Source organism: Mustela lutreola, chromosome 12 (genome assembly GCF_030435805.1).
Source record: "Mustela lutreola isolate mMusLut2 chromosome 12, mMusLut2.pri, whole genome shotgun sequence".
Taxonomy (NCBI): Eukaryota; Metazoa; Chordata; class Mammalia; order Carnivora; family Mustelidae; genus Mustela; species Mustela lutreola.
In genome coordinates this window covers 92,766,119-92,789,499 of record NC_081301.1, presented here as the reverse complement: position 1 = coordinate 92,789,499, position 23,381 = coordinate 92,766,119, and the positions used below count along the sequence as shown (strand labels likewise).

General features: G+C 51.1%; 1 protein-coding gene and 1 long non-coding RNA gene across 6 annotated transcripts in view; one reads left to right on the top strand and one right to left on the bottom strand.

Moving 5' to 3' along the window:
- VLDLR (very low density lipoprotein receptor) overlaps positions 1-22,926 on the bottom strand; it is a 29,922-nt gene extending 6,996 nt beyond the window's left edge. The window contains exons 1-11 of one of the 2 annotated variants that reach the window (XM_059141778.1): positions 22,709-22,925; positions 10,227-10,346; positions 7,085-7,207; positions 5,400-5,522; positions 3,348-3,719; positions 3,113-3,235; positions 2,894-3,016; positions 2,317-2,436; positions 2,072-2,197; positions 883-1,054; positions 210-428 (exon numbers count right to left, since the gene is read on the bottom strand). In XM_059141778.1, the coding sequence (XP_058997761.1) occupies positions 210-428; positions 883-1,054; positions 2,072-2,197; positions 2,317-2,436; positions 2,894-3,016; positions 3,113-3,235; positions 3,348-3,719; positions 5,400-5,522; positions 7,085-7,207; positions 10,227-10,346; positions 22,709-22,790 (1,703 nt within the window). In that variant the 5' untranslated portion in view covers positions 22,791-22,925. Of the gene's footprint in view, positions 1-209; positions 429-882; positions 1,055-2,071; positions 2,198-2,316; positions 2,437-2,893; positions 3,017-3,112; positions 3,236-3,347; positions 3,720-5,399; positions 5,523-7,084; positions 7,208-10,226; positions 10,347-22,708 lie in introns of both variants that reach the window. The other variant, XM_059141779.1, reaches the window with a different exon arrangement.
- The window catches only part of LOC131812370 (uncharacterized), a 106,940-nt gene continuing 106,338 nt past the window's right edge, over positions 22,780-23,381 (top strand). For 3 of the 4 annotated variants that reach the window (XR_009346315.1, XR_009346314.1, XR_009346312.1), the window contains exon 1: positions 23,100-23,220. This is a non-coding gene — a long non-coding RNA (uncharacterized LOC131812370). Of the gene's footprint in view, positions 22,882-23,099; positions 23,221-23,381 lie in introns of those variants that run through there. The other variant, XR_009346313.1, reaches the window with a different exon arrangement.

Sequence of the window (23,381 nt, the reverse complement as noted above, 5' to 3'; positions counted from 1 at the left end):
TGTATGTCAAGTCAGACGTGTTTCCTTAATGTCAGTCAGTGCTCATCCTGCCGGGGGTCTGGAAGAGAGTGGACTTACTTGACCGTGACAGCGCTGACATATTGAACTGGGTAATTCTTTGTTGTGGGGAGCTGTAAGTCTTGGGGTTTCAGTACTATTTCAGCCAGGAGGAACAGCAACCGAAAGGCTATAAAAAACAGACTACACACCCAGACAGTGGGTCTAGAGCGAGGGAGGCGGGCTCCCGCAAGTCCGAGTTAAACAGGAACTTCCTCTTGGTTCCATCCAGGGTAGCTACTGAAATAGTCTTAGAAGCCACATCAGTCCAGTAGATGGTTTTGTACACCCAATCAACAGCGATGGCTGCAGGATTATAGACATTGTCGATCATTTTAACATGTCTGCCAACCTTGTCATCAATGGAGGCACTGAAACAGAACAGGTCACAGGACATTTAAGAGTTCGACACCATCGGAGCCTGGAGAATGGACTTGCTGTTTACAAAATGGTCAACAACTTTGTGCAGAAGAAACTCGAGTCACACCATAGCTCACCCCTCACAGCATTTAATGATGCTTCTTACTGATACTAAATAACAGTGTTCATTATTGAGTTGCTGGGAGGTACTTGATAAGCAGGACTGACACATTGCTAAGTGAGATGTCCTTTCTTATGCTCCTACAGCCACGGACACCTTGTACTCCATACACCATTGTTAGTCTCTAATGAGGAACTGAGAGTAACTTAATAGTTGAGGAATCAATCAGTGTCCAGATTTAAGAGTCCCAGCTAATTAGATGCTAGCGTGGAGCTAGAAATTCCTCCAAGCCTTCACAAAGACCAAGGCTTAGGCTGAGACGCTAAGCAGAGAACTGAAGTTACCTGAAGATGGCCTTCTGACTTAGATCAGCCCAGAACAGTTTCTGAGCAGCAATGTCTGCATCAAGCGCTACAGTGTTTCTTAGCTGTTCCACTAGTTGGATATATTCCTTCCTCTCCAAGCCAATCTTCCGGATGTCTCTTCGATTCGTGAAGATCAGACTTGGCTCTTTGCCTGCAAGACAGGAGTCAGGTTTGTTTAGTGTCACTGTAAGAAGGCAAGGTCCTTCTAAGTCAGGAGGAAGCACTTAAAAAGGAAAGGCACGGCCCAACACCTGAGGAGATGGCTAGCTGCAGTGTGAGATGGCTAGCCCGGGGCACTGTAAGCACCTCCCACTGTTCAAGAAGGCAGTCCTGGGGTCACAGCACTCAAAAGTAGGGTGGCTGATCAGCCGGGAACAGTCTCTGAGCAGCTGTTGCCTAAGTTTCTTCCTGGGATTGCATTCAAGTTTTGGAAGCAGGAAGCAAGTGAACCTGGTAGACATTCATGGTATCATACGCAAAAGAAACTGACCAAGGCAGGTGTCTCGGGAAATGCTTTTTTTGTGATACTGCACTGGGAGGTAAGTAGCACTGATCTCAAGAACAGACAGTCCCAGACTTGGGATGATTCGATTTAGGATTTTTCAACTTTATGATGGTACAAAAGCAGTTTGCGTTCGTAAGAAGCACACTTTGAATTCAGAGTTGGGATCTTTGCTCAGGCCAGGGATACGTGCTACCATCCTCTCTTGTGATCTTCTCTCATGATGCTGGGCAGTAGCAGTGAGCCGAAACTCCCCGCAGCCCCCACGATCACGGAGACGTGAGTCCCGATGTGCTGACACGCATCGGTACCCATACAGCCGTTCCGCTTCTCCCTTTCAGTGTGGTACTCGGTAAGTGACATGAGACATTCCATACTTCCTGGGCTTTGTGTTAGATGACATTGCCCAGCTAGAAGCTGATGTAAGAGTTCTGAGTGTATTGACTAAACCGTGGTATTTGGTAGGTTGGGTATATTGAATACATTTTTGACTTGGGATATTTTCAACTTACCGTGGGTTTATTGGGTTCTGACCCCATCCGAAGTCAGGGGGAGCTGTACTATTTTAATTCTGTAATTGAGCTGACTCTTGGGGTCAGTGACTGTATGCTTCGTAAGCGCTTACTCCTAAAGGGACCAGAGCAACACCAGTCCAAGTCCACTTACCTACTGCCTTGCACACACCAGTGGCAAGGTCCATCTGATAGCCCCGACTACATTCACACTTGTAACCGCCTTTTAAGTTGATGCAAATCTGGCTGCAGATTCCCGGGTTTTGGCATTCATCAATATCTAGGAGGGAAATTAGGATTAGTCTTTTGTGCCTAGATGACCTACAGCAAGATACCGTCCTTTCCAGGCTTCTCCCCCAACGCCCCCCACCCAGGGCTGAGGCTCCCTTCCGGACTCACCTCCGCAGATTTTCTTATCTATCAGTTCAAACCCAGCAGCGCAATCACATTCGTAGCCTATCACGAGGTCTTTGCAGATGTGAGAACAGCCGCCATTATTAACCAAGCATTCGTTTACATCTGGGAGAAAAAGGGACCAGAGTTACCCCGTACCATATTTTAAATCGATTTTTGCCCCTGTTAACGTTTAAACTCTGGGCTTTTTGCAATAACTTATCTAGATAGTCTGGTCAAACCCGTGACTTTCCTAAGGTCTAACAATTTGCTTTTAAGATACGCATCTCGGAGTGTTTGAGGGGGAGAGTAAACCCGGTCTGCTTGGCAGGTTACCAGCTGGCTGAGTCGTAGGAGTCCAGTGTCCTACAGCTGATCAGTTATCTTTAAGGAGGTGAAGCTACGAAGGGAGCTTGTGACTGCTTCAACTTTGAAGGCATAACAGCGCCACTCTGAAGCCCAACCACGGAACTCGGTTCCTTAGAAGGGGTGTGCCAGGCCCTGCGCGAGGTCCCCACGGCATTAGCTAGGGGCGATGCGGTGAACCTTCCCCGCTGGGTGCCCAGGCAAGCCCTCCACTTACGACATTCTTTCAGGGGTTCGTCACTCCAGTCCCTGCAGTCCTGCTCCTGGTTACATACTTGACTGATATCTATGCACTCCCCACTTCTGCACTTGAACTTGCCGGGGCCCAAGCACTGATTGACTACAACGAGAAACACAGAAGCGAAGAGTCCGTTGGTGGTGCTGCCCCAGCAGTCCTCTGACTCCCCCCCCCCCCGCCCCAGGAGGAGCCCCTCACCGTTTTTGCAGTTGACCTCGTCCGAGCCGTCTACGCAGTCCCGGATGCCGTTGCACTGCCGGCTGCCGTGGATGCAGCTCCCGTCCTCGCACTCGAACTGGTCCGGGCGGCAGGTGCGCGAAGCTGCGGTGGGCGCGGGGGGGGGGGGGGGGGGAGGAAGCAGGAGGGTCAGCCGCACGGTCCCGGCGGACCCCCCGCAGCAGGCACGGAGCGGACCGCTGAGAAGACTACTTACGACAGTTGACCTCGTCACTGCCGTCTTTGCAGTCGGGGTCCCCGTCGCAGCGCCACTTCTTGTGGATGCACTCGCCGGAGCCGCACTGGGTCTCGCTGGCCGGGCACTTGGCGTGCATCACGGGCTGGCGGCCGCACTGCTCCAGCGACTCGTCGGACTGGTCGGAGCAGTCGGCGTCGTCGTCGCACAGCCAGCTGCGGGGGATGCAGGCCGAGGTGCCGCACCGGAACTCGTGCGCGCCGCACGTCGGGGGCGCGCACGCCTGCTCGTCGCTGCCGTCGCTGCAGTCGTCCTGGCCGTTGCAGACGAAATTCCTGGAGATGCAGCGGCCGCTGGAGCAGGTGAACTCGTCGGGGCTGCACGTGATGTTGCCTGCAGCGCGGAGAGGGCAGAGCCCGCTGAGCGCGCGGGACTGGTCCCGGCTTCCCGAGCCTCGCCGCACGGCGCAGTGCGCGGGGTCTCATCACGCCCCCTGGCCGGCCCTCCCAGCTTCACTTAAAAGCTAAGGTGGCATCCGAGTTCCTGGGGTACTCGCGTGCAGTCTCGGTATGCACAAGATGCAGGGGCTCTCAAGTAAGAAGGGGAAGAAAGGACCAAGAGAACAGCTGAAGGCTTAGAAGTTAATTTGAAGTGAGAACCACAACAGATTCCTAAAGGGATAGCGATTGGCCATGGCAATGGCAAAGACCGAGCGACCTCTAAATGGACAGACAGCTCGTCCGTCCAGGTTATCCGCTGAGAACACCACATATGGGGCATGCAGGCAAGTGTGGACTCATTAGAAGCATTAGGACACGATTAACGCACACCAGCCATTGTGTTCTGCTACCATACGTGGTTCCTTCTCTGTTGGTCCCTCAAACCAGGATCAGGAATAACAGATCTTAAATATTTTCAAGTGTTAGAAAGTCACTGCTTGGGCTGGAATCTATCTCTGTCCTCACCGCCCAATCCGCTAAATGATGATAAACCAGGCCGACTAGCCAGTTTGTTCTTGGACTCAAATTCCTGCCGAATGAATCAAGGTCACAATTTGCTGGTAATTCGGGGAGAGACCACGACTCTCTTGGGAAGCAAAGTCTAGTTTTAGGAGGGAGATACTTGGCAGCTCTGGGGCTTACCAATACATGAAGCTCAATTCTGGGATTGAACCGAAACTCATTGGACTAGGTGCAGTGGTACTGATGTCGGAAGTCAACTTCTCCACACGAGACTGGTGTTTGGAGTACAAGCATGGTCAGCTCACTAGTACTCTGCGGCCGTGGGAGGCCTGTGCTTGTCAGCCCTGGGAGCTGTCGCTCTGGGAGCCCTATAAAAGGGCGGCAGCTTGAAAGAGTGCTCACAGCAATGTTTGTTCAACCCAGATAATTCCCAGGGCCTTGCCTGGAACGCACGGCACTTTATTACACATTTCCCAGGAACAGAAACATGAAAGCCTGTGAAACAGAGCTCGTATTTACAGGCAGGAACTATAAGAAGAGACCAATCAAGGACCATCGGCTGGGCAGGGTTTTCTCTGGGTCTCCGCTGGCAAGATGAGAGCTAACGCTTCTGGGCCAGGTAAACCTTCGGAAAGGCTCAAAGAGAATCTAGCTTGGAGGCAAGCCCAAGTTCCTCGTAGGCTACTCAGGTCATGTATTCCAAGAAGCAGACCCACTTGAGACCTCGGCGTGAGCTTGTGGCCCTCGTCTCCTTCCGGCTGTGCTGAGCCCACGTGAGGAAGGCCCGGGTCCCCCTGTCCTAATAGACACAGACGCCACACCACTGTGGCTTCACTGACCTATTCTGGGTGGCAATACCCTGAACGACTTACCGTCTCCCGTCTATCTGCCTAGGAGGAACACCAGAGCAAGCAGTGGCCAGTCACCGGGGGACTCCTGCCAGAGTTTTAGGGCAGTAACGAAGGCCAAGCAGCTGAGCGCACAGCGAAGTCACTGAAAAGCGAGTCACCGGAACCGCATCTTCACACTTGAGGGAGCGTCTCCCCCTGCCCACCCTTCTCTTTGAGCAAAAGGGTCTCGGGGATAAGCCACTCGACAGCAGTCTTCTTACCACAGTTCTCTTCATCTTCGCCACTGTCACAATCATTTTCACCATCACACCGCCAGGACACGGGGACACACTGAGTGGACCGGGCGCCACAGCTGATTTCATTTATGCGGCATGTTCTCATATCTGTTGATGATATACAGTCTCAAAAGAGCCTCCCCCACGCCTCCGTGCCACACAGCTGGTCCCGCGCTGCCTGCCCGGGCTCACACCTGTCCCTCGGTGGCCTGGCGAAGGGGTGAGATGCGACCTACTAGTGGAAGCCATGCCAGCCGGTGTCGCCCGGCGGGACCCCGGAGAGCCTCAACCGCGTTCCTCCTTCAAGGTTCCGTGGCGTGCTCAGCTCTGGCTTCCGTTTTATTTGGCACAGTTAGGTTTATTGGCCGGCCTGCTCCTTGACCTTTTTTTGTTTGTTTGTGATCTGTCAGATACCACATAAGGTCACCTAATGGCCACTTCCCAAAAGGCTAGATGACCTAACACCTGGGGAGCCTCCTGACTGGATTCCTTTAAGGGTTCTTCATGACCTACAGGAGCTTTGCCAAAACAGGGACCTCCTCCTAGTTCCTGACCTCACTGGGTCACCCTCAGCTAAAACTCAGGGCCGTGTTTCTGGGCAACCACGCTTTCCCGGAGGGGATCTGACCTGCCGTGACCAATGTTCTCATCGCTCCCCTGACTGCTTGCCTCGAAAACTGAAATTGATGCATTTATCTTCCTTTTTGCTCCACTGAGTTTTGTCACCCTTACTCCATACCCAAACCTGCTTCCCAGGAGATGGGCACTTTTCGTGTTTCAACAGCTCTCGGCTGCTTCGAAATGAATTCCAAGACTTTCTTCACCATGACATTCAAAGGGTCCTAATTTACCTGTCCCAAATCCTCATCCTTGTGATGTCACAGACCTTTTCCTGGCTATCTGCCTAAGAACACAGATACACAGTGTCATACCTATGACATGTTTCTTATTTAAGAATAAGCTGTAAGCTTTACCCTACTTTGATAACCTGAGGTAAGAGGTTTGTTAAAAAATCACGATGTCACCCTATTTCTAGCCACCTTACCCCTTCAGTAATGGACTATATATATATGTATACATATGCGTGTACATATATATGTACATATATACACATGCATATATGTATGTGTATGACGTACAGCTTATGTTATATATAGCATATAATGTTATATGTTATATGTGTATGTACAACATATATGTTATAACATATATGTAATATATAACACACATATGTTAATATAACATATACTGTTATATGTTATATATAACATAAGCTATACATCTAAAAGCTTATCCTGGGCCCAAAGTGGGGAACCTCCTACCTCAACTTAGCTTCCAGGACCAGAGTACCATCTGCTTGGAGTCATGATTACCAAATATTTGAAATCTATGCACCTAGTCAAGGAGTTCTTAATCAAATCGGCTGGCTTCGGTCTTCAACATTCAATAGCAAAGCTACCCAAGAGAATGTCAGTCTTGTTAGACTAGGGACAATATCCTTTAATAGACACTCGTCAACTTGTTAATGACTTGACTGACCTTGGAGTCCACTGGCCCACACATCAAGGCAGGCCAAGGGAAATTACAACCAAGTTTTGGATGAAATAAGACTTAGAGCTACAAAACACGAAACAGCCTGGGAGAGTTATGGTCCAAAGCAAATCACTCACGGCACTGTTCTGGGTTTTCATCGGAGCCGTCTTCACAGTCGGGATCCCCGTCACACTGCCACCGGCTGGGGACGCACTGGCCATTGTTGCACACAAAGTCTGACTCGGCACACGTCTTCTTCACTATAAAAGTTGATCGGCGGGGTTAAAGTCATAGGCACCCAAGGGCTGATATTCCCGCTGGGGGTGAAACTGCCTGTTGACACCTTTTACTCCAACAACAGAATGGAGCCTGCTAGTGCTAAACTGCCAATATCCAGGCAAACACTAGAAAAATCTTTTTTTTTTTTTGGTTTTTGTGTTTTTCTCCAGAGGAGCAAGATGGTCATTTGAGAGAGTTGGGAGATATGGAAGTCATGGTAAGACAGGGGTTGCTCCTTACCTTACAACCCAGGGAGAATGTTTAAGCCCGGGTATAAACGATGTCACATTTAGAATCCAAGAGTTGGACTAACATCAGCTAAAAGTCACAGAAGATGCTGTGGGGGCTGCCAGCGTCCCCCCATGAGGGCTAGAGTGACAAATCACCTGAGAAAGGTATCCATTGTGCTACTAATTCCAACAAGGGCAGGCCTTTTCTCCTGTGATTCTGGTGACCATGCAACTTGTCCAAAATGGGACAATCAGCAGAGTGGGGACACTGAGAAGTATGCCAGGAAGACAGGCATAAATCTGGACTCTCCTAAACCAACTGGGTGGCTTGGTCACTTGCCCACCAAGTAGTCAGAGACGGCAGGGAGGGTCTCCGTAAGCAGCCACATAGGGTGTTCTAGGCTTCTCCTTCCCAAGCTGCATTCTTCCTTGCTCACGTGCCTAAATTTCCAGTTTTCACTCTTCTTCCCTAATGAATATTCTATAATGGTAAATCAGCTAAAAGCTGACAGTTCGCTAAGAACTAGAAAGGGATTGCTTCAAGTCTGGGGTCTGAGCTAGGGACAGCTTGCAGAGGGAAACCCCCCTCTCCCTCGCCTCAGACACAGCGCAACAGGGAAATAGAGTGATTATAGCCCATTCTGACAACTCGAAAGACGTGGTGACAAATCCTGATGATCCAAAAGGGATACTTCTTCCCCATGAAATGTGTAGCCAAGGAAACAAGAAAGGCCACCTTAGCTCTTAGATTCACACCTGTTTCTAAAAATCACGGAAACGCTCAAACCCCAGTATTAATGGTGAAAGCGACATCCAGACTCGCACACCCCTGAGCCTGTCGGAAGGTGCGGGAGCGTCTGCGGAGCTAGTTTGCGGCAGTTCAGCCTGTGGTGGTCCTCGGAAGAGGATGGGGGGAGTCATTGTAAAGAGACCACGTGGTTTGAGGATGTATAAGATGTTACAGGAGTAGGCAAGACGGCTGTCCTACCAAGTGCTAATGCTAATGATAAACAGGGATAGAAACTTGCCAGAGATCCTCCCTCTCTGTTCTGAACACAGACTGGAAGGTTCAAGAAAGGCTGTTTGAATTGGGCCTTAAGAGATGGATAGAAACGTAGGTGTGTCACAGGGGAAGAGGTCTACCAGTTACCCGCTCAGAGGGTCTACGTTACTCATTAATCCGGTGAGCCTCTCGCTTCTAACAGATTTGAGTTGGGCAGGGGGGTGCTGATGGGAACACATGACTTGTGGATTCCAAGCGGCAGTTGACTAAAAATGCTGGTTGACATGCCTGAAAGAAACAGCTCTACTGAAACTATAGCCCAGTTCAATATCGAGACAGCGGACAGGAAAAATACTAAGCGGTTTTATATGCGTTTTAAGCAACTGGGCCCCCTTTTCCCTTCCAGGGAGGAACATCTCAAAATAAACATGCAGAGCTTCCCTGAGCAACGTTCCCTCTCTCCTTCTCTACCTGCATACCCAGGAGGCAGAGACCGGTGCTGGCCAACGACATATTTAATTTTTCCCATTTCATGGGATTTCGAGTACATCTATTTATCCTCTTACCTCTTCCAAACCCTCCTGTCATGTGTGTAGAAGTTATTTATGTGGAGACTATTTTAGGAAGAGCCAGCGGTGATCCCTAAGATGACCCAGGTTAGCTGCTACTAAGGTAGTCAGTGGCCAAAGCAGGCTTCTGAAACATGAGAATAATTACTCTCTAAGAACAATGGGTTTTCCCATGTTGTTGCTCCGCATGAGACAAGTGCCGTGATGCCTTAGTGCCGCCATGTTTGTAATGACGCATGAAGAAGCAGGGGAGGGCACAACGAGATGGCACCTGAAGCTCCCTGCATTACCTTCTATTTTTCTTCTGTATTTCTAGTTTATAGAGTGGACATCTTTATATAACGTCCTTTAGAAGGCAAATGACCATGTTGTCACCGACATCCATACAGTCTTGTTTCAGGATTTTTACACCATAGAACCAAAGGATTAAAAATCACCTTCAGCATGTGTTCAAGGTAACCTAAAGGCCATGTTGACATGTAGCTGTCAGCTGTTGTGGCTCAACGTGAGGCATGTCTCACCATGATCTATGATCAGTGTGGGTATGTGCGTACCAGTGGGCATGAGGGTCTACTCCAGTTCTCTTGGGGAAACATTGTCTTCCGCCCTGCCTAAAAGCTTTAGAATTAGCATCTGTTGTAGGGAGAGGCTTTTTAAAAATCCTTATCTGATCTGTGATCTGCCCTGGCCTGGAGTTTCCATGTCAGGAGTTTAGGAACCTGCTGAAACCCAAGGGGATTTCTTACTATTCATGACTTAAAAAGTCTCTGCCTACAATAGATGCTTTCTTTTGGCGGGGGGGGGGGGGGAGTCAGGGCTATTTGAGAATTATAAAAATAGAAAGTCTGTTCTAAGTAAGCTTCTGTCTCTACTTCTCGTCGTCCCATCCCTATCCTAGCTTCCCATACCGAACGTCTGCCTGACCTACGATAAACCAGGTCCTGCCATTTCCAAGGACCTGCGCTCGATCGTCAACATTCCGTGCTCAGGCTGGTAGTCCCGTGTCAAACACTGAACCAGACTGCTCTAGACCAGGATGTATAGACTCTTGGGACCCTGGGGTTCACGGCAGTTCTTACGAGCGGCCCCTTATTTTCAGAATCGCGACCCATTTGAGAAGCTAAGATAAGAGCATCACGTTCCGTGACGTGCGCGCACCCTCGTGAGGTGGCCCAGGACAGTCGGGCTCCTTACTCACCACAGTTCTTTTCATCACTGCCGTCAGCGCAGTCTTCGTCCCCGTCGCATTTCCACAGCAACGTAATACAGCGGCCGTTTGTGCACTGGAATTGGGAGGGTTCACATTTGGCTTTTCTTCCTAAAATCAAGAGGGAGCACTTAGCTAAGCTGGGATGCAAGCGTGGAAAGTTAGAGATGCAAGTTACCCCAAACCCGTGGATACGGTCCCTCTTGGAGGGACCGCTGCAGACTCAGCAGGGTAGAACATTCTAGTCACCAGGGCTGGGCGGGCACAGGGGCAGTGATGGACGGTTATTGAGTTCTTAGTGGGGCAAACGCCATCTGGAGAAGACTAGATTTCCCAGCCTCTCTTGGAATCAGGCATGAGGCTAAGGTCTGGCTAGTGGAATAGAAGTAGGAATGGTAAGATAGACCTTCTGGGAAATATTGTCAAAGGGATGGGGGCCCATTTTCCTTCCTTCCTTTCTGACTCCTGAAAACTGCACGTGGTGGCTGGAGTAGTGATTCTGGGCCAATGGAGCCAGACCAAGAGAGAAGGAACCTCAATGGCCCAGAGGCCGTGGGGAGTTGGGTGAGACTCCCCTACCCGGGGTGTCATTTCCTCATTGGTTGAACTCACGAGTGTAGCTCGAATACAGCCAAATCTGAATCCTTTCATAGCATTTCTTGGCCACATTCTATACCATTCATGGATAATGTTCCCATTACAGGCAAACTGAGGGAGATTTACAAGAGGCCACAAGGAGGGGGCAGAACAGAGGTAAAATGCTTGGCTCTTTGTCTTCAAATTTGAGGTCTAATTAGAAAAAGATATGCTTACAAAACGCCTTGGGGATAAAAATCAAGAAGGGACAGTTGAGAGGTCAAGGGAGGTCCTTCTTAGTGACGGAAGGGAACGAAAGCACGGGAGAGCCCCAGACGGGATTCTGTTCCTCTAACTCTCTGCGTTCCTGTGCTCGACGTGTGGATGTTTCATTCACAGGGTGGCAGGAATGAATCCTTGTAAGCGGAGCATGTAGTTTTGTTTTTTGTCCTTGCCTGTCACGGGACAGCTACCGTTCGGGTGTTTCCCATCCAGACGTGTGCCCGTCTGGAGGGGGTGATTTTGAGCGACAAGGCAAGGGTCTAGCTGCTTCACAGACATAGACTGCAACTATTCGGGTGCCCCAGAGCTCCTGCAGATGACAGAGGGAGGCCTTCCCAGCAGAAAGCCTTCCGACTTCCTGCCGTCTCCCGGCATCAGCAGCTGGTTTAAGAAAAGACGCGCCGGTGACAAGCACGGGCTGGGACTCTTGTGCTGGGCACACAACACTCCCGTTGGCCTCCCGACTGTCAGCTACTCCCGGCTCTCTGAGGGCAGCCTGTGCTTTGTGGCTAACTCCCAGGGAGATGAGAATGCCGTCCAAGTCAGGGTTGCCATACGGGGGTGGTGGTATTCTCGGGAACGCAGTGTTTTCATAAACCGTGTGCGCCACTCTGCTCCTAGGATTCCAGTGAAGCTGGGACCCAGATAGAAAGCAGTAGATTTCGGTGGCATTTCTTACCTCTGTTTCATACCATCTGTTCGTTCCACAAGTATCTTACTGGGCTTAAGATATCAGGGATTGAGGAGGGTAGAGGTTGGCAGGAAATGTCAGCGGCTGGCTTTAATCCTGTTCAACTGAATAGGAGAAGCGGCTACCTCTCCCCACCCATCACTGTAATCCCAAGAGCTTGTCCGTGTTCTCTGTGCTGGGGCGAGCTGCACAGGGCCCCGGCTTCAGTTCTCTGTCCCCCGACCTTTGAGGGCTGTGCTAAGAACCTACTTAGAGCACTTCATGTAAAAGGAAGCAAGTGTGCGACTTGTCGTCGGACAACATCAATGGAAATCTAGTTGGAGAGAACAGTCAGGCTGCGGTTAGGAGGCTCCGGATTTTTTTTTTTTTTTACTGTGTTAGGTTAGTCACCATCATCAGTACATCATCAGTTTTTGATGCAGGGCTCCATGATTCGTTGTCTGCGTGTAACACCCAGTGCTCCATGCAACCCGTGCCCTCCTTAATACACATCACCGGGCTCACCCCTCCCCCACGTCCCTCCCCTCTGAAACCCTCAGTTTGTTTCCCGGAGTCCATAGTCTCTCATGGTTCATTTCCGCTTCTGATTTCCCCCAATTCACTTTTTCCTTCCTTCTCCTAATGTCCTCTGTGCTATTCCTTATGTTCCACATATAAGTGAAACCATATAATACTGGACTCTCTCTGCTTGACTTACTTCACTCAGCATAATCTCCTCTAAGCCCATCCACGTTGACTCAAAAGTTGGGTATTCCTCCTTTCTGATGGAGGCCTAATAGTCCATCGTGTATATGGACCACATCTTCCTTATCCACTCATCTGTTGAAGGGCATTGCTACTCTCTTCCACAGTTTGGCAACTGTGGCCATTGCTGCCATGATCATTGGGGTGCACGTGGCCCTTCTTTTCACTACATCTTTGGCCCTGAATTATTTTTAAAGGTTTTCAGTACCAAAGTTTGCTCAGTGAAAAAGAGACAAAAATTCAGACACTGATATCAACACACTCAAAAAGGTAGGCACAGGGGCACCTGGGTGGCTCTGTGAGTTAAGCCTCTGCCTTCAGCTCAGGTCATGATCTCAGAGTGCTGGGATCAAGCCCTGCACTGGGCTCTCTGCTCAGCAGGGAGCCTGCTTCCTCCTCTCTCTCTGCCTGCCTCTCTGCCTACCTGTGATCTCTGTCAAATAAATAAATAAAATCTTAAAAAAAAAAAAAAAGGTAGGCATATAATCAGGCTTCAACAGGGGTGTAAAACTAGGTGTCAAATGATGGTTTTCCCCTTCAGGGTTAGGCACTGAAGATCTTAAAATTGACTTCAGAAGCTACAGATATTCCTAGACACTCAAGCCAGCCTGCGATCAAATACAGGCACACAGGTAAAATAAGGCTGGCGTTCAGCTCACCAGCATCTCCAAGAGGGTCTCTGAACCTAGTTGTAGCAAACTAATTGTGTGCAATAATAAATGATATTAAAATCCCAGAAGCAGTGCTTCCAAGTCAATACTGAAGAGATTCAGGACAGAGAGACAAGCATGCTCTTGGTGTTTATTCCAATACGGTAAAACAAAAAGGAGTTTCATTTCTACCTTTGCATATCTGAGATACTGCCACTTTGGCCCGATTTTCCTAAACCTTCTGCCCAGTTATCTTAAAGCTGTGTTTTCACCAGGACACACGCGGGGCTCTGCATTACCAGGGAGAACGGTGCGCGGGAGAAGGGAAGGATACTGCATGTTGCTTCTCCTTGACTAGATGAGCGGGGCGTGGGTCACAGGGGCTAAGTCTGGCCGGCTGCCTTTCTAAAGGACCTTCTCTTTAAAGAGAAGTGAGTAAAGATGATAGGCCTGACGGCTGTGCCTCAAGTTTCTTGTTATCTCAGTACTCTGTTATGACAGACTGCTCCTGGGCAGAAAGCGCTCCTGGTTCGGTTGAACTCCCCACCTTGCATAGTGGCCAGAGCCCCCACCCCCACCCCGCCCCCACCCCGCCCCCACCCCGCCCCGGTACTAGGACCTCAGCCAGACTGCAGGGCTGTTTGTCTTCTGTCCAAGGTTCAAGAAGATTCTCCCTCACACCTCGGGGGCTCACTGGGAATGCCGTTTCACAGAGCCTCCAGGAGGACCGACAGCACCCGACAAGTTAAGAAGCTTTGGGTTTCCAGAGCTTTGGGGGGGATTACAGGGTTGTGGACCCAAAGTCTATTTTCATCCCTGACAGTTAGGTCTCGGGTTCAGCATTCTCCTTTCATAAAGGGAACAGGCTGAGCTTGAAATCATCTCCGCCTGAGGTGCTTTTGTGGATTTTCCCCCCCAAGACTTACTTATTTTAGAGAGAGAGCAGGAGGGGGGGGACAGGGGGAGAGGCCGGGGAGAGAGTTCTAAGCAGACTCTGCACTGAGCCTGAAGCCCGACGTGGGGCTTGATCTCATGACCCTGAGATCACAACCTGGGCCGAAACCAAGAGTGGGACGCTCAGCTGACTGGTCACCCAGACACCTGCCCCACCCCCGCCCCGGTGCTTTTAATTCTTAGACTAAACTAAAACCACCAATGCCTCAAAAAATGACCCTAGAAGTAGAAGCTCTAGGCAGCCTGTATCCCCAGACCTATCTGCTCAGAAAGGTGAACATTTGGGGGAAAAGGTGGTTTTTAGCAGGTTCCTCAAAGCCACAGGGTTTCACAGGAATGCTTTAGCACCAAAAGTATGGTTAAAGTTGGGGAGGAAAGGCTGTGACTGTGGGGAACCCTGTGTGTTTTGCCTGTTTCCACCAGGAAGGCTTTCTGTTCCACTACTAGGGTTTCGTGTAAGCATTTGGAAAGTGTTCTTTCTATTGCTTTGAGAAATCGAACTGTTGGCCTCCACCTGGGTTTTCTTTCAGCTCGAATACTTAGAACGAATATCCCTGCCCCTCTGGGTTGGTGGAGGGGTGGTTTGGAAGTCGCTGGCACCTCATCACCTATGTACGTCATCACAACTTTTGGCATTTGTAATGAATGAAGGCCCAGGAGTGTCAGAGGCTCACTTGCTAATTCTGTCCCTCGCACGGGGAGAATCCGATGCTGCAAACTTTTGACATCAAGGTGCCTTGTCCCAGGAGCCTTGCTTACCTAAGGAGTGAGTGCTGCTACCCAGCCATGTTGGCAGGTCACCGGCTCCAAGAAACTCGGGGGTTTACATGCATAGAGAAGTCAGCCTGCTGCTGTCTGACTGTCCCTGCAAGGGTTAACGGGGAAGAGCAACAGGGAAGCTTCAGTGGAGAACTACATAGACCTTCTAGTAAACACCCAGCCTTCAGCGTGGGCCACACATTTCCCTAGAGGGCTCCCCGCTGCCCAGACTACAGGGAGGTTCTGGGTATCAGGCGCAGACCTCAACTTGAACTTGCACTGAGAGGCTCCGGCTGCCGCAGGCCCAAGGAGTCGGACGGCTCTCCCTCTCCTTGCCGGAGCACAAGGCTGTTATCTAGAGGAATTTCTTCAGTCCACTTGGTTCGCCACTTCGGGGCCGCCAAGGGCATTTATTTTTAGTGAGGCTCACTACTGCTGCTGCTTTCATGCCAGTCTTTCTATTCATAGGCTAAAACTCATTTTAGGACAAGCAGACCTGCGAGTCAGCAGAGTGGTTTTCTCTCTGGAGAGGTTAGTGAGTTGATAGGGAGGAAGGAAGACGGCTCCTGCCATCAGGCACGAAGGCTGTGCTCTGGCCCTCCCGTCAGCCTCTAAAGCACTTGGAAGAACCAGCTAGAAGCTGTTCAACCCTTGGAAGAACCAGCTAGAAGCTGTTCAACCCTTGGGGTCATCCTTCTGATTCACTGAAAGAAGTGAATCTTACTGTTCACGTGTCAGTTTCTCCACGGACATCGGTGAGATGATCTTAAGAACCCTGGGTAAACACGTTCTTAAAATTGTTGGCCAAACACGCCTCTAAGACTTCAGTTCACACCTAAATTCTAACTTCTACGCGCTGAGCGCGACTCTTCCCCCTTTTATGTATCAGGAAAGAGGAGTATGAACAGGGGTAGCGCAGCTCTTGCCCCAGACCAGCCTGTGCAGAAAGCAAAATTGAACCCTGGGCAGTCCGGCTCCAGAAGCCTCCGCACGGAGCACGCACGCAGCCTAGAGCACCTCGAACTCAGGACAGCTTCCTGCTGGAATATTCTGTCGCTTTTGCTTTTGGTAATTTGGGTAGTAGAGTCTGTTTAAATCGATCCAGAATTAGGCAGTTTCATCTGCCAAGATGATACTATCCTAACACAGTCTTACTATTGAAAGACAAGGCTGTGTTCCCTCCCTGCCCCATTTTCATAAGAAAAAAAAAAAAAAAAAAAAAAGCCACTCGAGTGTCCTCAGCAGGGTTTTTCCTAGAAGGACGCCAGGGCTTGGCTTTCTAGTCTAGGGAACATTGGTCAAGTCGGAGCATATTGGCAAGTTATTCGTTCCTGTGGGTGGTAGACGGCTAGTGCTGGGTCGGGGGCGCTCCTGTTCTCATTTGTACCTGAGTCCCCACAGGGCTTGTTAGAACCTGTGCTGGGCCCCTCCTCCCAGATTTTCACGTTCAGCAGGAGCAGAGTGGGGCCCAAGCTTGCCTTTCTGTATTCCCAGATGGTACTGACCTCCGACCATACTTTGAAACCACTGCCCAAAGGTGAGGAGGCTACGATCCAGCCCACCATGGAAGTGACTGGGTCAATTTCAGGGTTGGAATATGTAGTTCTGGCGCCATAAGCCACCTGCCCATCGCCACAATAGACATTATGGTGACAGTATGAGACGGAACGTCTGTACCCATTAGGTAGGTAAAATCTAGATGCCTTAACAGGTATGCATGGTGAAGAGGTTCTTCTAAAATCTGTCTTGTCTTTGCCAGAAGCCCCTATCCTTGAGGGTCTGTATCACTTCCTCTAAACCCTTGGTCCCATAGAGACCCTGGGTTCTTCTCCCCTGGCATTTTGCCACCAAGCCCTGGCCCTGTCCAGGCTCACATCCCTCACTTGACCTAAATGTCTCCTGTCCTTCTGCCTCCTGGCCGCCACATTCTCTATCCATATCAAGATGGCAATTCAAGCAACCTAGAACGGCTTGAAGGGCCAAGGATGGGATCACGTCTAGGCTTCTCGCTGGCCCCAGGGCTGAGTCTAGTTCCCCACCGACTTCCCCCAACTTATCCCAGTTGGTGCCCACCAGCTATCTGCTCAGAGTACACCCAGGGATCCCCAGGCCTGTGCGCTCACTCTTGCTTGGTCTTGTTTGCTCCTGTCCCTGCTGTGTACTTCTCCACTGGAGTGGGCACCCATGTCTCCCCTTGAGGGAGGCCCTCCAGTCCTTTCTTGACCCACCAGGTGTGGTCTGGCTTCTTCCCGCTGGTCACACAGTGGCCATGTCCAGAGATGCTTGCCCTATCTGCATGCTTCTGTTTCTACACATGGGGATCCCCCTAAGGAAGGGCCTAGAATTTATCTTTGTAGCTTGGGACCAGGTTCCTGATGTCTCAAGAGTCTTTGGGCACTCGTGAGTGTTCCTGGATGGCTCAGTGGATTTAGTAATTCAGTAATAAAGCTGGTTTGAATTTTAGACTGTTCCTGAAGCATTCTTTCCAGCTTTTCTGAACCTGAAGCGTGTGACCAGTTGTCTGACCAACTAGAATACTCTGGAAGACTCTGCTTTACAGAGTCCAGTTCTCTGTGCCCATGGGAGTGCACTATCCTTATGGCACCTGGTCATTTAAAACCCGTGTGCTTTCCCATATCGCTCTGTCAGAGCAAGTGTGTGAGTGTGGGCGTGCCAGCCTCATTTTTCTGTGAGGACCGAGCTTCCGGGACGCAGGGAACAGTAGTGGCAGCTAACTGGCAGTGTCATAAATTTGATATGTGGGAACTGGATTTCACTTGGGACATGCTTTCATGCTCTTTGGGAATGTTGGCCACAACCTGTTGCTGCTCAGATCCGATCACTTTCGTAAGGTCATCTGAGGAGATGGAATAGTATCTAGCTTTGTCGCATTAGAGTCTATGTTCTTGGTGACAACTGGGAAGCATCGTATTGTGTAACAGAGGTAGCAGGTGGGAACTCCGGCAACCTTCAACTGCTATCTTTGCTGCCTCTTTTGTGATTTTATGATTAAGGCTTCAGTGTTGGGTCTGCCCACTCCTCTCCAGAACTTCTACGCCAGGCTGTAGTTGGAGCACTGATTTCCTGATTTGACTTCCCCACTAGACCGAATGCCATGGAAGAAAGGACCAACTCCCTAGTCACTGTGCCCACACCCACCACCATGCCTGCTGGTGCTGAATGGCACAGGGTAGGTGCTCCGTAGATGGATGTCAAGTGTTTGAAGCCGAAGTATGAGGAATGTCGGCATCAACCTACCACCTATTTCGTGAACCTACAGATCAGTTAATAACTCGGATCTTGGGAAGGCGTCTTTGGAAAAGGAAGGATTAGGGGCAGTCTACAAAATAGGAACTGTGTTAACTCAGGGTTTGGGGGGAAAAGAACTGAGATCTAACACGTGAAGTAGTTTGCAAATGTTGTCTATCAACTAAGGTTTTATCATCTCTCTTGCTTGGCAAATTGCAAGCCCCACCCCTCCAGTCCCCAAAACCACATCTATATACATAAAGGCTCCTAGCCAGTAGGGCCAACCCAGAACCCAAGTTGGTGGCAAGATTAGCCACTCCAGCCGGTGGTCCCAACTTAAAGTTTCTGCCTCCAAAGTTACTTCTTAATGCAAGAGCGTGCATACCCTTCCCCTTCTCCACCAGCTCTGGAGCATTTCTAAAATTTAAAGTCATCAAAGGCTCTCCAAGCAAACATTAAGGCCCCCCCACCTTTTTTTTTTTTTTTTTTTTTTTGCATAATCTCTGTCCTTAATATCATGGCACCTGGGAGGCATGCATGTTCTTGCTTAACTTAGAGCCCCTGAATAACCAGCAGGCCCAAGCTTTCCTAGGACACATCACACGAAGGAAGAAGTACGCTAACTTTACGGTATCACCTGCCATCTGCTTTAGTTCCTGCAGCATGGCTAGTGTGTCTAACCAGGTGGTATTAACCAGACTTAGAGTTTTTATTGCTAAGCCAACAGAAGAGCTTAGCAAAGAGACACAGATTCCAGCTGAAAAATGCAGAGTGAAATTATCAAGCAGGATTCTGATAGAGGTAAGTCACACTGAGCCTGAAAGCTAGCAAGCTGTCAGTCCTCAAATCTGCTAGCTAAAAATTCTTTAGCTGGGCACAAAAAAATTGTCCCTGGCTGCTTCTGCTCAACAGGTACATCCCGCCCATCACCTGTGCAGAAGGTACTTTTGGACCCTTTGTCTTGGAAGTACTGTCCATGTTGTGCCCTAAGAATTCTTCTGAGGTGGACGTAGAGGAGAAGGGAACATAGTAAGCAATTTTGAGTCTATCAATTAACCATCTGGAGAGCATCCCTCCCTGACAGGCTCTCCTAAGGCAGGTACATTTATCATAAACATCATTGCAGACCTTATCATAGTCCTTGGAGGCATTTGATTTCTTGTAGGATAGAATGGGAAGGTAGCTTTCCAAAGTAAATTTAACTGTGACTGAAGGTCAAAGAGGTAACTGCCTATCCTTGATCATTCACAGCATACATGTACGGATAACTCATGTTAAATACCTAGACTGTTCTCTATTTCTTACAGCATCATTCACATTCTGTAAGAAATAGAGAACAGTCTAGGTATTTAACATGAGTTATCCGTACATGTATGCTGGGCTCTGAGTCTTTCGGCCTTTGGATGGAAACCCAACACCATATATCTGGGAGCTCCCTGTTCCCTTGATTATGGCCATGTTCTACTCTGGGAGTTCTGTGAAGTCTCACCAGGTTGATAATTCTGGAATCGAAGGGGCTTGGAGCTACTTTTCATTGCTTCTAAAATGGTAGTTAAACTGCTCAAGTGAAATAGAATTTATGGTTATTCAACTTTATGAAAGGCAGAAACACTTAAATCAGGACCTCACTGCTTTGAAGCATGGAGACTGCCATAATTAACCTTGCTAGAAATGCTAAGTGCTTCAGTATGCAATTGATCACGGCACAGTCACAACACTGGGCTGCCCGGCTGATCCTGGCCTTTATACACACACAAGGAATCTGGGGACACAAGCAGCAAAAGCCGAGAATCAAAACAACACAGGACAGACATTCTAGCTAAATGTCATGTGAAGGGAGCAACTGGCCCATTCACGGGAGGGAGGGAGGGGCTCGGACTTCAGGAAGCTGTCACTTGCCGGATGATCCTCCTCATCCTGCCTCCCAAGCTTGTTCTACGGTTGAATGAGGATTAGGATCACTGTCACAGTTTCCCTTGCTCCAAGGGGATGAGAGTTAAGTTTATTTTCTCTTCTCTCTGGGTTAAGCTAGCTAGTCCTACTAGCTTCATGAACTAGCTTCAGAGAAGTTTCTGTCTCCTCTTCTGCTAGTTGCTAGCCATTTTTGAACAGCCCTACTAAAATCTTTGTTCTTCTAGGCTCTGGCTTTAATGAATATGTGGTACCCCACATCCTAATCTTAACTACCTTAGGCTGGAGGAAATGTACTAGAAATGTACTAGAATTCCCAAGGACTTGCAATCAGGAGTGCAACTCCACTCCTGAATTTCAACTTCTCTTGTTAGCCTGGCTGAAGTTTTCGGTCAGGATCTGAGAACATTCCTGCCCTGTCCTAGAGTATTTTAGACCAGTACCATGAGTGTATTTGGCGTGGGGTGGGGGGTGGGGTGTTGAAGGTGGTTGAGAAGAAGGGATGTATACAAAACCAGGACCAAAAGGTCAACTCACACACCCTGGGGCTTTGAACTTCAGAGAGGAGTCAGTCTGGGTTGGCGTAAGATCAGTACCTCTTCAGCCAATCCCAGATTCTATCTGGTGGAAAAAACGATGTGCCCCCTTTCCTTTGAAAATGTATGTCTTGCGTGGGCTTTTGTTTTTCACTATTCATGGCATGTCACATATTTCACATGTGACACAGGGAGTCAAAGGGACCCTCACCTACCTCATACAAGGCCAACTAACTCCTTTCAGCAGTTTAGGGGCATTTGCAGCGTTCTACAGAATAACGTTAACCTCCAAGGGAAAGTTTTACATGTTACATTAAAAGAAAACATGCAGCAAAAAACCCTTTCCAGGAAGGTTGGTTATCAAGAGTTTCTGGTATACCTTAGTCTTTTGAAATGTCACGAAAAGTATAATACAAGTCATGGTACTATTCCGAGAAATCATTTAATAAGTTAGTATTGCTCATCCATTAATGATTAATGTTCCAGTCTGAAAATTCTTGTAGGCAGGCCTTTTCCAGGCCCTGAGGTTTGTTACCCGTCAGAGGCTGTCTCCACGACCCGCCTTTTTCCGGGAGTCCAGGTCGGGGAAAGCTTTTGGGAGGACAGTGCGAGGGAGCCTGTCCGGTGCTATGCGTTCCCTCACAGATCCCACTTCTCGGGCTGCTATATGCTGAGTTCGCGGAGCCATGTGACCAACCCAAACGTGATCGGGCGGCCAGCCAATCGCAGAGGGCAGAAAAGCCCGTCCCAGCTTCACACGCTCGCTCGGGACAGTCCGAGCCAAAGGGCAGGGGGGGGCATTGGGAGGCTTCGAACCCCCCAGGTATGATGGCCCGGGAGGGCTTGACCGCACACTTTCAAGTTGGCTCACTTCGGGAGCCACGTGACTGCAGGCAGGCGGGCCTCCTGAGCCGCGGGCGGTAGGAGCCAGGACTCTGGCATGGGTGCTCGGATCGGGGCAGCTTCTGTCCACTTCCCCGGAGCTGGCCAGCGGGGCCCGCCGCGTCCAGTCAAGATCACTTCAGGGGCGCGCCGGGACTCGGACCGAATTTGTGGAAGGGCTTCCTGTCCTCTGCCCAGGAAAGTTGTGCGGCTGCCACGGGGAGAGTGGCCGAGGACGGGGCTCCCGGGCCCAGTGCGGCAGACCCGGGGCCCTCGGCAGTAGTCCCCAGCGCCACACACCAGCTCTCTCGCGCTACTCCCTTTGATCTATTGTTTGGAATGAAGGCTAATTGCACAGTCACTAGATTAGGACTCAATTCCTCTCGAGGAAATCTCACCGGGAACGAAGATCAGCAAACTAACCTGATTAAGTCTTCCTTGCGCTCCCCCCCCGCCCCCCCGCCCCCCCGCCCAGCTACACTGGAGACCCGAGAGGTTTACAAACACGGCGCGAGGGGGGAGAGGGGAGAAGGGGTGAAACACCCAGCGGGGAGTCCTGGCTGAGACAGCGCTCATCCTCTAACCCCTACTCCAGAGAGACCACCGGCGCCCGGGGAGTCGCAGTCCGGGTGCGCAGGCTGCGCACTTCAAGTGGCTCCCTGGAGCCTCCCGGCTGCCGCCCATCGAACGTGCGCCCGCTCACCGTCACCGGGGACTCGCTGCCGGGACCCGCACCCGGCGCCCCGCGTCCCCGGGGGCGCCCACCCTCGACCACCGAACACTCCCACCCTCCCTCAAGTGCCAGGAGCGTGCCCCGGGCTCCCGCGCCCCGCTCGGCCCGACCCGGCCCTCTGCCTCCTTCCGAACACTCCGCCTGGCAGAGCAGACAGAACCATTGTTCAGAGGCTCCGAAGCCCACATTCCCGAGCCCCGGCCAAGCGGGCTGAAAAACAGGGCAAAATTTAGCGGCTTTGGGGGACAGAGTGTAAGGGAATGAAGACTAGTTCAGGCGAGGCTTTAGGACACCCCAAATCCCGCTGTCCCCCAAGCCCGGCTCCCCGTGGCCGCGGCGCTGACAGTCAGCTCAGAGGCGCCACCAGGGTTGGGAGAGAAAGCAGGCGAGCAGAGCGGAGAGGCGCCTCCTAGGAGGGGGGTGGGCAAAAGGAGACCCGCGCCTCGGGGCCCCCTGGCGCCCCGGCGGGGTCCGGACAGCCGGCGGAGGGGCGCGTCCTCACTCACCCGCTCCGGTGGCGCGGCTTTCCCGGGGCGCCCAGCACAGCGCGAGCAGCAGCCAGAGCGCCCAGCGCGCGGACGTGCCCATGGTGCCCGCCTGGATGGTGCCGCCGCCGCCGCCGCCGCCGCTCGCTAGCTCCGCAGAACAAGTTACCAGCCCTTCGCAAAGGAGGAAGGAGGTGGGGGCGGGGAGGGGGGAGGGGGAGGAGGAGAGGGAAGGAGTTAGAAAGGGGGAAAGGGAGCAGGGAAGAAGAGGGCACCCCCTCCCCTACAACTTGCACAATCTCCTCCCCACCAGCCAACCCACCCACCCACCCACCTCCCCGGGCCGCAGCAGCCGTGCAAGCGGAGCCTGCCGGCAGAAAATAATGCAGGCGCTGCAGAGGAGGGGAGGGTAGGGGAAGAGAGGGGAAGGGGAGGGGGAGGGAGAGGGGGTGGGGAGCCGAGAGCAGAGGAGAAGGCAGAAGAGAGCGGAGCCGGCCGCGGAGCACCCACACTGGCGGCTGCCGGAGCGCGGGGTGAGCGGCGAGGAGGGGGCAGGAGGGGGAGTGGTCAGCGACGGGAGGGGGGCGGTGGGGGGAGCGGCGGCCTCAGCCCTCCTTCCCCCCCACCAACAACGCGCTGCTCTCGGGAGCTCCGGGCAGCCAGGTGCCCGCGCGGAGCTGCGGGAGTGCGTGTG